The sequence below is a fragment of the Rhineura floridana genome, chromosome 17 (genome assembly GCF_030035675.1).
Source record: "Rhineura floridana isolate rRhiFlo1 chromosome 17, rRhiFlo1.hap2, whole genome shotgun sequence".
Lineage (NCBI taxonomy): Eukaryota > Metazoa > Chordata > Lepidosauria > Squamata > Rhineuridae > Rhineura > Rhineura floridana.
Window position 1 is genome coordinate 23,724,289 of NC_084496.1, and position 13,257 is coordinate 23,737,545.

General features: G+C 47.5%; 1 protein-coding gene across 2 annotated transcripts in view; it reads left to right on the top strand.

The window, feature by feature from the left end:
- The window catches only part of LOC133371761 (H(+)/Cl(-) exchange transporter 7-like), a 52,977-nt gene that overhangs the window by 23,089 nt on the left and 16,631 nt on the right, over positions 1-13,257 (top strand). Inside the window, exons 11-17 of one of the 2 annotated variants that reach the window (XM_061599513.1) lie at positions 3,175-3,239; positions 3,361-3,477; positions 5,149-5,203; positions 5,463-5,525; positions 6,183-6,243; positions 10,297-10,435; positions 11,920-12,013. In XM_061599513.1, the coding sequence (XP_061455497.1) occupies positions 3,175-3,239; positions 3,361-3,477; positions 5,149-5,203; positions 5,463-5,525; positions 6,183-6,243; positions 10,297-10,435; positions 11,920-12,013 (594 nt within the window). The remainder of the gene's footprint in view (positions 1-3,174; positions 3,240-3,360; positions 3,478-5,148; positions 5,204-5,462; positions 5,526-6,182; positions 6,244-10,296; positions 10,436-11,919; positions 12,014-13,257) is intronic. The other variant, XM_061599514.1, reaches the window with a different exon arrangement.

The window sequence follows — 13,257 nt, forward strand, 5'->3', positions numbered from 1 at the left end:
AAATGGCCACCCATCCAAGCGCTTACCTGACTTCAGACTTGCTTCACACGAAGGCCTCATGTGCCTTCATTCGGAACATACCCTAGGAATACTTTAGTGGGCTCCAGTCGCTTCTTGACTAATGCCTGCCCACTTCTGGATGATTCCCACCAAAGCCTATGCACGGTGGGGTGGTCCAAATCAAAGTGCTGGTTTTAACCTCCAAAGCCTTATACAGCTCAAGTCCCCAATGGCGAACAGAATGCCTCTCCCGATTTGAACATACCTAGTTCTGAATGTGCTTATCATCCAAAGCCCTTCCCCGTATACCCACTCGTAAGAGAGGACCATAGCTCACTGGCAGAGCATCTGCCTTGCATGCAGAAGGTCCCAGGTTCAATCCCCAGCATCCCAGCATGGGGGAGTCTCCCTGTCTGAAACCCTAGAGAGCCGCTACCAGTCAGTGTAGACAATACTGTGCTAGATGGACCAGCAACTCTGTATAAGGTGGCTTCCTATGTTCTTATGAGAGGTTCAGAGGATGGCGGCAAGGGAGAGGGTCTTTTCAGTTGTCTTCTCCTCCGCCCCCCCAATTTATGGAATGCTGTCGCCAGCGAGGCCCATCTGGTGTTGACACTGATGTCCTTTCAGCGTCTGGCTAAGACTAAGACTTGGCTTCTCCCAGGCATTTGAGAGAATATGATGCTCATGCTCATTGCTCTTTTTTCTTAGTTTACATTTGGGGGTGGGGAGGGTTGTTGCTTTATTGTTAAAACCTGATTATTTTTAAAATTTTGTATGTGAGTTGTCTGGAGATGTTTTGCATTAGGCGACAAATAATAACAGTAGTTGTAAATATAATAATACTTATAAATGCAATTCAGTGGCAGAGCACTTGTTTTGCTTGCAGAAAATCCCAGATTCAAAGCATCTTCAGATTTTTAAAAAAAAGATAGATCAGCGGGTACCGAGGCTGGGAGAAGATCTTGGAGAGCCATGGCTAGTTGAAGCGGCGAATATTGGGCTATATCAGGGGTGGGAACCTTCAGCCCGTGGGCCAAACTTGGCCCACTAGGCCTTTTGCGGGAAGCCATGCCCACCCGACATCATATATGATGTCAGGTGTGATGTGAGTAAGGCAGGCCTTCAAAGGAACAATCGGGAGCTTAAAGTGGCTCCTGGTTGTCCCTTTGCAGGAGCGAGGCACGCTCCTAACCTTTTGCGTGTGTCTTCATTTCTCCATTCAGTTAGGAGTGTGTCTTGCTCAATGGAAACTGCTTCTCCCTCCCACTGCAGCTGCTTGAAGCTGCCCCGTGCTGCTCCTTGCAGCCGTCGTAAAGGGCAAAGAGACTTGCAAAGCAGAGGGCTGGCATCAACCCTTGCGCTGTGGCTCCCAAGCTTGGGAACGCCCCACACAAGAGATTTGGATAGGGAGGAGGGAACCACCTGTCAATCAGATTGGCCCCTGGAGCCAGAAAGGTTCCCCACGCCTGGGCTAGATGGGCCAACGAGGATACAAAAAAGGAGGAACTGGCACTCACAAGACTTACTACAGCTCAGTGCATTTTGGAGCAATCTTAAACCTGTCCATTTTTTCAGAACAGCTGAAGTAGCTTGCACACAAATATTGCTGCCTCTCTTGTTCCCATAAGGCAGAATTTTCTCAGCTGGCGCTTCTGACAACAAGCTTCTCCTTTTTTAGCTTTCTCTTCTGGTTTCTGGGCTTCCTTCCTGTTTTGTTTTTGTCTGGATCTGAGAGTTCATGCCTACATTCTCTCCAGGGCAACCTTTTGATGTAGGGGACGTCCCACATGCCAGTGATGGGGGGGCGGAGCAGCATCTGTGACACTTAGGTCAGGAACGTAGGAAGCGGCCTTATACTGAGTTAGACCAGTGGTCCATCTAGCTCAGTACTTTCTACACTGACTGGCAGCAGCTCTCCAAGGCTTCAGGCAGGAGACCTTCCCAGCTCTACATGGAGATGCTGGGGATTGAACTTGAGACCTTCTGCATGCAGGGCAGATGCTCGGCCACTGAGCTACGGCCCTTAGAAGGTTGGAACACAACACAAAAGTTAGGGTTCCTACACACACACTTTTCCACCCAGGCAAGCAAGAAGCATTGTTGTGGTTCAGTGGCTCAATCCAGCCAAGCAAAGTCTTTGGGAAGGGTATGGAGAAGGGCCAGGGAGGGGGTGTGGCCTGTGGGGGGGAGATATAGTTTGAGAAGGTGTGGCCTAGGGGAAGTCCCAGGGGCCGGATAGATAGGCCTGGCGGTCCACATGTAACTCCTGAGCCTGAGCTTCCCCACCCTTCATCTGGATGGGCCAATGGCCTGGCTTGTTATAAGGTAGCTTCTTTCATAAAAAGATGTTGCACTTGAATTGGTCGAGCCTTAGGAAGGGTCTCTCCTGGACATGTTCACGGATCTTGAGCGGCTTCTGCTTGGCGGGTCATTTTAGGGAAACCTGGGGAAGGGGGCAAGCGCTGCCTTGGAAGAAGCCAGTGGCCTTGACCTGAACTCCCCAATCCTTGAGATCCCTGCAGTGGCTACTGGCCGCCATTACACAGCATAGCCAAGCAAAACCATAGTGGACAGCTAAGTTCAAGGTCATGAGGGTAAGGGTTAGAGTTCAGCAGTAGGACATCTTGCTTGGCATGCAGAAGGTCCCAGGTTCCGTTCCCAGCATCTCCAAGGAGGACTGGGAGAGGCTGCCTGCCTGAAACCCTAGAGAGCTGCTGACTGTCCATGTAGACCACTGGTTCCCAAGCTGTGGTCTGTGGACCAGCAGTGGTCCGTGAGTTCCATTGACTTGGTCCACAGCATGTCCGCATTAAATGTCCATATTGCATCTTTTATTGTATTACAATTTGAATTCTATGGAACATAAGAAGAACAAGAAGCAATGACATTACAATTAAGCACAGCGCACTGCAGTTGCTACAGGCAGCAGAAAATTAATTAATTAATTAATTAATTAATTAATTGGTCCACCAAGCTGATCAGCAGTTTTGTTCCGTGGGGGGGGGGGGAAGAAAAGCTTGGGAATCGCTGGCGTAGATAACACAGCGCTAGATGGACCAGTAGCCTGGCTCAAAGATAAAGCAGCTTTTCACATTCCTGCTTGCCGTGAACCGCATCGCTCTTGCATCTGGGCGATGATCAAAGGCTCACGTGGTCTCCCTGTTTCCTTAGGTGGCGTCCTCTTCAGCTTGGAGGAAGGGGCTTCCTTTTGGAACCAGTTCTTGACCTGGAGGATTGTGAGTGTGGCCCTCTGGGGGCAGGCCTGGGTGCCCTCCGGAAGTGGGGATGGGGAGTGAAATGCAAGTCCTTGGCGGCCTGGCGCTGTGCCACCTCCTCACCGCTTCTCTCTTCCTGCAGTTCTTTGCCTCCATGATATCCACCTTCACCCTGAACTCCATTCTGAGCTTTTACAAAGGCAACCGGGGGGACCTCTCCAGCCCAGGCCTGATCAACTTTGGCAGATTTGATTCCGAGGTAAAGATGGGACCTTTCTAAGCTTGGCTGCTGCTTCCGCACAAAGCAGGTTACGCCATCCTAGGGATGGGGGAGAAATGTGATTCCGTTCACGTTTCAAGCTGAATCGATCAAATTCGCACTCTCCGAAACAAAATGAGGACACAAACACAGCCATCCTTAGAAATCCACACTTATCCAAATATTGCATTGTAGTTCTCCAACCAATGCATGTGTTAGGGAGAAAGGTGCATGAAAATGAATATATTTGTGAAAATAACGTACAAAAATGCATCGTAGTGGGGAAAATTAGTTGCAAAAATGTGTACATTAGTCAAAACTGCATGCGAAAATGTGTGTATTAGGAGAAATTTGGACTAAAATGCCGAAGGACATGAGGACATAAAAAAATCACAAATTGCTACAGAAATGTGGAGAACTGAATCTAAGATTGGAAAAATAAGAGATGGGGAGACCCAAAATCGACTGATCCATTCCTAGTCCATCCTTTAATCATTTTTTAAAAATGTTAATAGGGAATCCAGACAGCATCCCTGCCAGCCTGTTGCCTTCCAGTGTTTTTTTAGACAGGGCTTGTATCCAGTGTTCATCCTACTCCAAGTAGACCCATTGGAATTAATGGACATGGCCAACCTAGGTCCGCTCGTTTCATAGAACAGTGGAGTTGGAAAGGGCCTACAAGGCCTTCGGTGGGTCTGCTCTAAATAAGACTTAGTTGGATGCAACCAATTATATGTAAAAAAAACAATTACAGCAGTATCTGTTCATCCTGCAAGCAGGAAGCTTTTAATTAACATTACGAAGTAACCTCTGCTGAATGGGGCTAACTTCTAGGTAAACATTTATAGGCTGATCATGGCTGGGTTGGGCATTTTTAAACTATGTTAAATGCTGCAGGAAACCACCGTTTTAATTCCGCTTCTAGCTAATCATGGAAAAGCAGGGCCTTGGCAATGTTATAAAACTCTACTGTGGAAGCAGCTGAGGGATTGCTTTTGAGGCTGATGTGGTGACCCCCTTCAGGATTAAGGCATAATGTGGATGATGTGATACACAAGGGACAATGCTGTAGCTCAGTGGAAGAGCATCTGCCTTGCATGCAGAAGGTCCCAGGTTCAATCCCTGGCATCTCCAGGTCGGACTAGGAATGTCCCCTGCCAGAAAGCTTGGAGAGCCATTGCTAGTCATTGTAAGCAGTACTGAGCTAAATGGACTATAAGGCAGCTTTCTAAGTTCCTATCTGTGCCTGCCTAAGGCCACATTTGCACCATACATTTATTCCACGTTAAACAGTCGTGGCTTCCCCTAAAGAATCCTGGGAAGGGTAGTTTGTGAAGCGTGCTGAGAATTGTTAGGAGACCCCTATTTCCCTTATAGAGCTACAATTTCCAGAATTCTCTGGGAAGTGGGACTGACCGTTAAACCACTCTGGCCACTGGCGCTCTGTCGGGAATAGGAGCCCCCTAACCACTCTGAGCACCCTTCACAAACTACACTTCCCAGGATTCTTTGGGGGAAGCCATGTCTGTTTAAAGTGGAATAATAGAGGAATATAAATGTATGGTGTAAATGTGGCCCGTCTGTGTTGGTGCTGTAGAAAGAGGTCACGTCCTTGAGCAGTGTTTCTGCTGTCAGTCTCTAGAACTCACCCCTGCTTTTCTTTCTCTGCAGAACATGGGATACACCTTCCAAGAAATTCCAATCTTCATATTCATGGGAGTGGTGGGTAAGGGCCCTTTACAGCACCAAAATTACGTGATGTCCCTGTTCATGCATTGATCCCTTCCGCTCCAAGGTTAGGGGAGGAGCTCCACCAGCAACGCACACCTGGCATGTGGTGGCCAAATGGCTCATTGTTAATGGCTAGAAATGGTGGTGGAACTGTATGTGTGCTGCTTTTATTAGCCGAAAGAGCAGCACCGGGCATGTACCTCTTATTATTCATTGATTTATTTGTTGCATATATCACTCTCCTTTTCTCCAAGGAGCTCAAGGTGGCATACGCAGTTCTCCCTCTCCTCATTTAATCCTCACAAAAACCCTGCGAGGTAGGTTAGGCTGAGAGGCAGTGACTGGCCCAAGGTCACTCAGTGAGCTTCATGCCTGAGCAGGGATTTGAACCCTTGTCTCCCAGGTCATAATCCAATACTCTAACCATTACACCACACTGGATATCTTTTTTTCCCAGGGCAGAGCTGCTCTCTGCTCTGTTGACTCCACTGACGCCTGTTGTCTGTATTTCCGCACAGATTCCAGCATCTGGCAAAAAAATTAAGTTCCTTTAAAATCTCAGCCTGAACGCACAATAATGAGTTTCCTCGGCAGAATTAAGGGATTTCCTGATTTATCCTAAGCCCCAGAGGAAGGGGGGGGCAGTAGGGGCCAAGATCATATTTTTCGGTGGGTTTTTCCTGATCTAATAGCTGACAGCTGAGGCCCCAGACCAGAAATCTCCTGTCCCAAGGAGACTGTTCTACAGTTTTGCATCCCCCAGTGCTAGTTGCCTCCAGCCTGATTTATGTGGGGGAGGGGAATCCTTCCCCCCCCACACTCACTCATGCCCAGTGTAAGCCCTCAGCCTTCCAGATTGCACCCTTGAGGCAACTTTTGTCGACTGTGTGGCTGAACTGGCTCTGAGCAGCTGGTGCCTTGTGTTGACTCTGGGGAGACCTTTTGACAGATGTTTTCCTTCCTCCTGGCTGCAGGTGGGATTCTTGGAGCGATATTCAACGCCTTGAACTACTGGTTGACGATGTTCCGAATCAGGTAAAACCCTGAGAGAGAGAACCTGTTGGGTGCTGGGTTGGAATGGAAATGTGGAGTTCTTTGTTTTAAAACTAATAAAAGATATACTGGCTCCTCCATACGTAAGAACCTACAGAGAGCCTGCTGGATCAGACCAGTGGCCCAGTTGGTCCAGCATCCTGTTCTCACAGTGGCCAACCAGATTCCCTGTGTGGGAAGCCCAAAAGCAGGACCTGAGTGCAGCAGCACTTGTGATTTCCAGGAATTGGATGTATAGAGTTAAAGGTGAGAGAGAGATTATATGGAGAAAGTAAAAATCTCCCTCTCTCATCGTGCTAGAACTTGGAGCCATCCAATGTTGGAAACTTCAGGGGAGACAAAAGAAAGTGTTTCTCTACCCAGCGCATAGTTAAACTGTGGAATTTGCTCTCCCAAGATGTGGTGATGGATAGCAGCTTGGATGGCTTTAACAGAGGTTTAGACAAATTCATAGAGGATGGCCGCGTGCCCTGATGACTATGTTCAGTCTGCACTGTATGCCTCCAGATACCAGGTGCTGGGCACCACAAATGTGGAGAGCTCTGTTGCGCTCAGGTCTGGCTTGCAAGCTTCCCATAGGTCCCAGGCCATGGTCTGAAGGCACACGAGGCCAGCTCCCTGCTGAAGCTAAGCAGGGTCAGGTCTGGTCAGTGCCTGGATGGGAGACTGCCTGGGAACCGTATGTCAGCCGCCTTGGGTTTCTATCATGGAAAGAAAGGCGGGGTAGGAATGTAATAAATAAATAAATAGGCAGTCTGGCTGTCTACTGTGAGAACAAGGTCCATCTTGTCCAGCAGGACTTCTCTTGTTAAGCTGCCCTGAGCCTGTGGGGGATTGGACAAGGAATGTACCAGCTGCAGAACCAAACTTTGTGAGTGTTCTGGAGCAGCACCAGTGCTAAGTCTGCCCTTTGTGCTCTGTCTCAAGGCCCCCAGGCCAACCAATCCACAACTGGTTCTGCAGCTGATTGGATTTTAACTCTCCATGTGGGTGCCTGGGCAAAGGCCTCACTGCCAGTCCCTGCATCACACCTTACTCCAGCTCATTTACAAGCGAGCATCCTCAGAACTTCAGAACACAATAACCAAGAGCAAGTAACCAGCAAATCTGAGACCGGTCCAAGGGATGGAGTAAACAGCCCCAGATGGCTCAAGCAAAGAGCTGTGTACCCCAAAACAGATGCCTCTTCTTCCATCAAGCAGTGTTTAATGTTTATATCAGGAGGTGCCAAGGCCAGTTGGGAAAAGTGGTCAAAAGACTCTTTTTTCAACATTTGACAGCACTGGACTCTGCCTTTGGAGCGTAACTCCACCCAGAAACACTTTTCCAAGCCGACACACCCAGAATTTGGCTGACCCAGCATTTCAGAGGCTTTTGTGCAATCCTGCCTGGATTTTTGCTTGAGCCGGAAACCTGCAATATCGCTTTAATTTGTGTTCTTCGTTGCATAAAGTCTGGCCTGCCTCTGCCATTGTGAAGCCTCTGCTTCTTTGCCCAGATGGTTTCACTTCTGTGTGCGGGGGTGGGTGGGGGAGAGATGCTTTTACAAAAGAAAAGACGCTCAGCTCTGCAGCCGCCCACCTCACATGTCTCGAGAAATGGTGTCTTTGGGCTAAAGAAAATAACTGACATTGATGGGGAGGGACTCTTTATTTATTTATTTAATGTATATACCGCTTGATTGTAAAAAAAAAAAAATCCTCTAAGCGGTTTTGAAGACTTACATTTCAGAGACTGTGGTGTGCACATGTGTGGGCATTTGTTTCTACAAGAGGCAGTGATGGCCAGCAACTTGGATAGCTTTGTTGTTGTTATGTGCCTTCAAGTTGATTACGACTTATGGCGACCCTATGAATCAGCGACCCCCAGTAGCATCTGTCATGAACCACCCTGTTCAGATCTTGTAAGTTCAGGTCTGTGGCTTCCTTCATGGAATCAACCCATCTCTTGTTTGGCGCTCCTCTTTTTCTACTCCCTTCTGTTTTTCCCAGCATTGTTGTCTTTTCTAGTGAATCATGTCTTCTCATGACATGTCCAAAGTATGATAACCTCAGTTTCATCATTTTTGCTTCTAGCGATAATTCTGGTTTAATTTGTTCTAACACCCAATTATTTGCCTTTTTCACAGTCCATGGTATGAGCAAAGCTCTCCTCCAACACCACATTTCAAAGGAGTGGATTTTTCTCTTATCCTCTTTTTTCACTGTCCGACTTTCACATCCATACCTAGAGATCGGGAATACCATGGTCTGAATGATCCTGACTTTGGTGATACATCTTTGCATTTGGATGGCTTTAAAAGAGGATAAAACAAATTCAGAGGGATAAGACGACCAGTGGCTATTAGCCACGATGGGGATGTTCTGCCTCCATACTTGGAGGCCGTATGCGTCGGACTACCAGTTGCTGAAAACCACAGGAGGGGAGAGTGCTATTGCACTCAGGCCCTGCTGGTGAGCTTCCCATGGGTATCTGGTTGGCCACTGTGAGAACAGGATGCTGGACTAGATGGGCCACTGGCCTGATCCAGCAGGGATCTTCATACATTCTTGACACAATAGTCGTCCATTAGTGGGGGATTTATTCTGCTTCATTAGTTACTATATTTATTATTGTTGTTTAAATTTATTGCCTGCCCTTCACCCAAAGGTCCCGGGCCAGTTACAACTGTTTTAAAATACATAATTAAATACAGTTAAAAACAACCTAAAATCACATCACAAAAAATAGGGTGGGTCCTAAGATTATACATCTCAGGTGTCAAAGGCCAGGGTAAAGAGGTGCATTGTTCTGTGATGCATCCTTATTGCTACAACATTATTGCTGACCAGAGGGACTGTGGCAGAAAAAAAGCAGGACAAAAAAAACCCCCACCCAGAACATTTGTGGTATGAAAAGTTACGGGATTTCAGTAGGAAGTTACAGGGTATGCTGTGACTTGGCATGTCCACCCCGAAACCTTTGCAGACGTAAATGGTATTGAAAGTGGAATAGTGCATGACCACCCTGATAGCATAATGAGCACACATCATCGTGAATGCAGAATTAAAAGGATGGCTGGAGAATGGATGGGCCTTCACACATCAACAAATGCCCCATTGCAAGGTGGACTTCCTGGCTGACTAGCTCACATCCTTTGTGCGAAATTGGATGCGCATGTGAAAGAGTGTTAAGAACATAAAGAGAGCCAGCTCGATCAGACCAAAGGCCCATCTAGTCGAGCATCTTGTGGCCAACACTGGCCAATGAAACGCTGACCAGATGTGTATGGGCAGCCTACAAGCGGGACAGTAGGACCATAACATTTACACCTGCATTCAAAAGTGTTCTCCCTCTGATCCTAGAGTTAGCAGATAGCCGACATGACTAGTAGTCATTGGCAACCTTATCCTTCATGAATTTCTCTCTTTCCCTTTTCTGGCCATCTTAAGCTGATGGCCATCTTCTCCCTCGCTGTCCCCCCCCCCACTTCCAACCTCTGGTTGTTCTTCAAATACTTGGATTAGAATTAGTGTTCTAATCTTCACTTGCAGGGTGGCCTGGTTCACACATAATGCTAAGGCATGACTCGTTTAAACAAAGTGCGCTTTGTTTGAATGTCCAAACCCAGCCCAGAGGAATGACCGTGGTTTGTTTTTTGGCAACGAGCCATGATGTGAAGCCATGGTCTGTTGGCTTATGAACCATGGCTTGCTTTATTTATTGTTTGTTTGTTTGTTTGATTTATATCCCGCCCTTCCTCCCAGCAGGAGCTAGTTGTTTGGCGTTATGTCCAAACCCAGCCACCTTGCTTAACCATGGTTTGTTTGGCCACCCAACCCTAGCTGTTTGCTGAGCCACAGAGGCAAGCGCAGCTAGAAACCATACCAAGCTTGGGAGAAACTAGTTAGATTTCGAGTACTCTTCCAGTTGGCTTCCGTACTTGGAATTCGAAGGGGCTGCCATCTTGTCCTTTGCCTTGGGTGAAAAAATGTCTTTGTCCGGTTCTGCCGTCCAGTCCCCTGACTTTGCCCCATGTGTGTTTTGAGTCTCTAGGTATATCCACCGGCCGTGCCTGCAGGTGATCGAGGCCATGCTGGTGGGGGCCGTGACTGCGGCCGTTGCGTTTGTGATGATCTACTCCTCTGCAGACTGCCAGCCCCTCCAAGGCAAAAGCATGGCCTACTCACTCCAGGTGGGAAATGACTGCAGAGGAGGCTGTGCTGACAAACTGCCTTCCAAATGGACCCCTAGGCAGTGGGGGTTTGAGACAGGAAGGAAGTGGAAGCTGGTCCTTTAGGGCAAATGGGGCCCTGTCCTCTTACACGAACCCAGGGGATGGTCCTGCCTCTCAGCGTCCTCCTCCATCATCTCAGTGTTGCCCTTACAGAACGCAGCAGGGAGAGGGGGATGGGGACCGAACTAGATTTCGGCTACATTCTCACTGTACATTTATTCCACTTTAAACGGTCATGGCTTCCCCCCAAAGAAACCTGGGAATTGTAGTTTTGTGAAGGGTGCTGAGAGTTGTTAGGAGAACCCTATTCCTCATCACAGAGTTAAAATTCCCAGAGTTCTCTGGGAAAAAAGGATTGATTGCTAAGCCAATCAGGGAATTGTGTGGGGATTAGGGGGTCTCCTAACAACTCTCAGTACCCTTCACATACAACACCTCTCAGGATTCTTTGGGGGAAGCCATGACTGTTTAAAAGTGGAATAACTGCATAGTGTGAATGTGGCCTTACTTGGCTCCGCCTGCTGTTGTCCTCTTTGTCTTGCCCCCTCCCAGTCTCAGTGGCCACCAGCCACCATTGAGCTTAGTGAGATAGTGGACATACCTGGCTGGCAGAGGTGTGTGGCTGATGGTATTGGCAAATTCCCAAGTTTGCATGGAGCTTTAGCAAACAACAGTTTACCTCTCTGAGAACATGCAGCTAAGGTTTTGCAAAGTGTCTGTATGTTTTGGCAAGGAGGGATGACTCTTCAGTTCATAAGTGAGTAGCACAGTAAGGAGAGGACAGCAGGTTGGTATAAACATCTGCGATTTGATAACATCTTGGGGCTTATTTGCAAGCCCTTCTCAAGCCAGCTTTCTGAGCCGTTCCCCCCCCCCAGATGTGCCTCTGCATCAGTGCTTCCCAAGCTCCCCCCCCCCCCCGGACAGCTTGAAAATTGCTGAGAGTCTTTGCGGACCACTTAATGATTTTTCTGCCTGTTACAGCAATTGTGATGCTCTGTGCTAGATGCTGTATGGCATTTTTACAATGTATTTTTACGGCTTTTCCTTTCTTACATATTGTTTGTTATTGTATTACGATTTGAACTGCATAGAATTCAAATTCTAGTACAATAAAATGCAAAAGAAGAAACAAGCCATCCAAACACAGTTAAAAATCAATAATGAATATTTAAGGGGATGGATGTGCTATCTTCGACCTCAAATCCACAGATATGCCATGGATCACCTGAATGAAGCTTGGGGACCGCTGGTGGTCTATGGACCACAGTTTGGGAGCCCCTGCTCTATGCTCAGTGCATTTAAGGCAGCTTTATAATGGAACAGCTGATTGTGGGTGTGGCTCCTCCCCTTTTCTTTTTTCTTGTTTTGCACCTGTGCTGGCTTTTTTGCTCCTGCAGTGAGTTACATGGCTTCTTCTCTTCCCCCTCCCCTTGCTCCAGCTCTTCTGTCCTGATGGCGAATACAACTCCATGGCTGCCGCCTTCTTCAACACCCCGGAGAAGAGCGTTGTCCGCCTCTTTCACGATCCCCCAGGTCAGTTGCCTCCCAACTCGGAGAGTGTCAGTTTTTCTTCCTGGCATTCTCAAGCAGGGCTGGATAAGTCCTACCACGGTAGCCTTATCCTGACCCCCCCAAGCAAATGTTTCTGCCTCACCAGTCATAATTCCACTGCTTTTGGCAACAGCAAGAGTGTCGGACTGGGACCTGGGAGACCAGGGTTCAAATCCCCAGTTGGACATGAAGCTCAGTGGGTGACCTTGGACCAGTCTAGAGATGTGAAGGCCCAGAAAAAAACCAGAAAATTTTGGGGAAAACATTTCCCCCCTGTTTTTTTTTTTTTAATTAAAAACACACACAAAATATCCTTTTTTATTATTCCAGGTTTTTCCCAAACCTTTACCTTTTTAGACCGGTCCTTGTCTCTCAGCCTATCATACCACACTGGTGTTGTGAGGATAAATTTGGGAGGAAAATAGCTATGTTTCTATACCACTTTGAGCTCCTTGGAGGAATGGTGGGATTTAAATGTGACAATAAAATGAAATAAATAATATATGTAGCAGTCAAAATGCTGGGCTGTGCAGAGAGGCTTAAACATCTGCGTGCAGCCAAGTGCCCTGTTTAAAACGCAATTTGCCCCCTTCCCCACTCCTAAGGTTACTCATTGGAGTGGGGGGGGACACGTGACAATACCCCTTCAGCTGATATGGAGGGGTGCTCTGTGTTCGTGCGCGCATGTGTGTGTGCTGATGCATGCAAGAGCATGGGTGGTCACATCCACTTTTGGCTACACCCACCACTGGCATGTGGTTCCCAGAGGGCTGGTCAAAGACAGGCAAAGGCTTTTTTATTCCGACAGGCTTTTAGAATAGAAGGTGGTTAGGACAGTTCGTTTAGAGGTTGCTGCATTGCCTATTGCTTAATTGCACTGTTTTAATTTGTTTTACTGATTTGAAGTGGATGTTAAATGTTTTAATCTTGCTAATGGTTTCATCTTATTTTAATGTAGAATTCTGAATGTTTTAATCATATGCATTTACGTTGTCGTAAGCCACCCTGAGTTCCACTGGAAAAAGGGCGGGGTATAAATCAAGATAATAAAATAAATAAATAATAAAAGAGAATGCTGCCTGTCGGCCAAAAAAGGCTGGCCACGACATTGGTTGCATGCTGCAGGTGCCCCTCTTTACCTTGCCCTTTGAGAGCCCAAGGGCCATTATTGTCATTTGTGGTTGGTTTTAAATTGTATTCTTTGTGTTGTCACCCGCCTTGGGTCC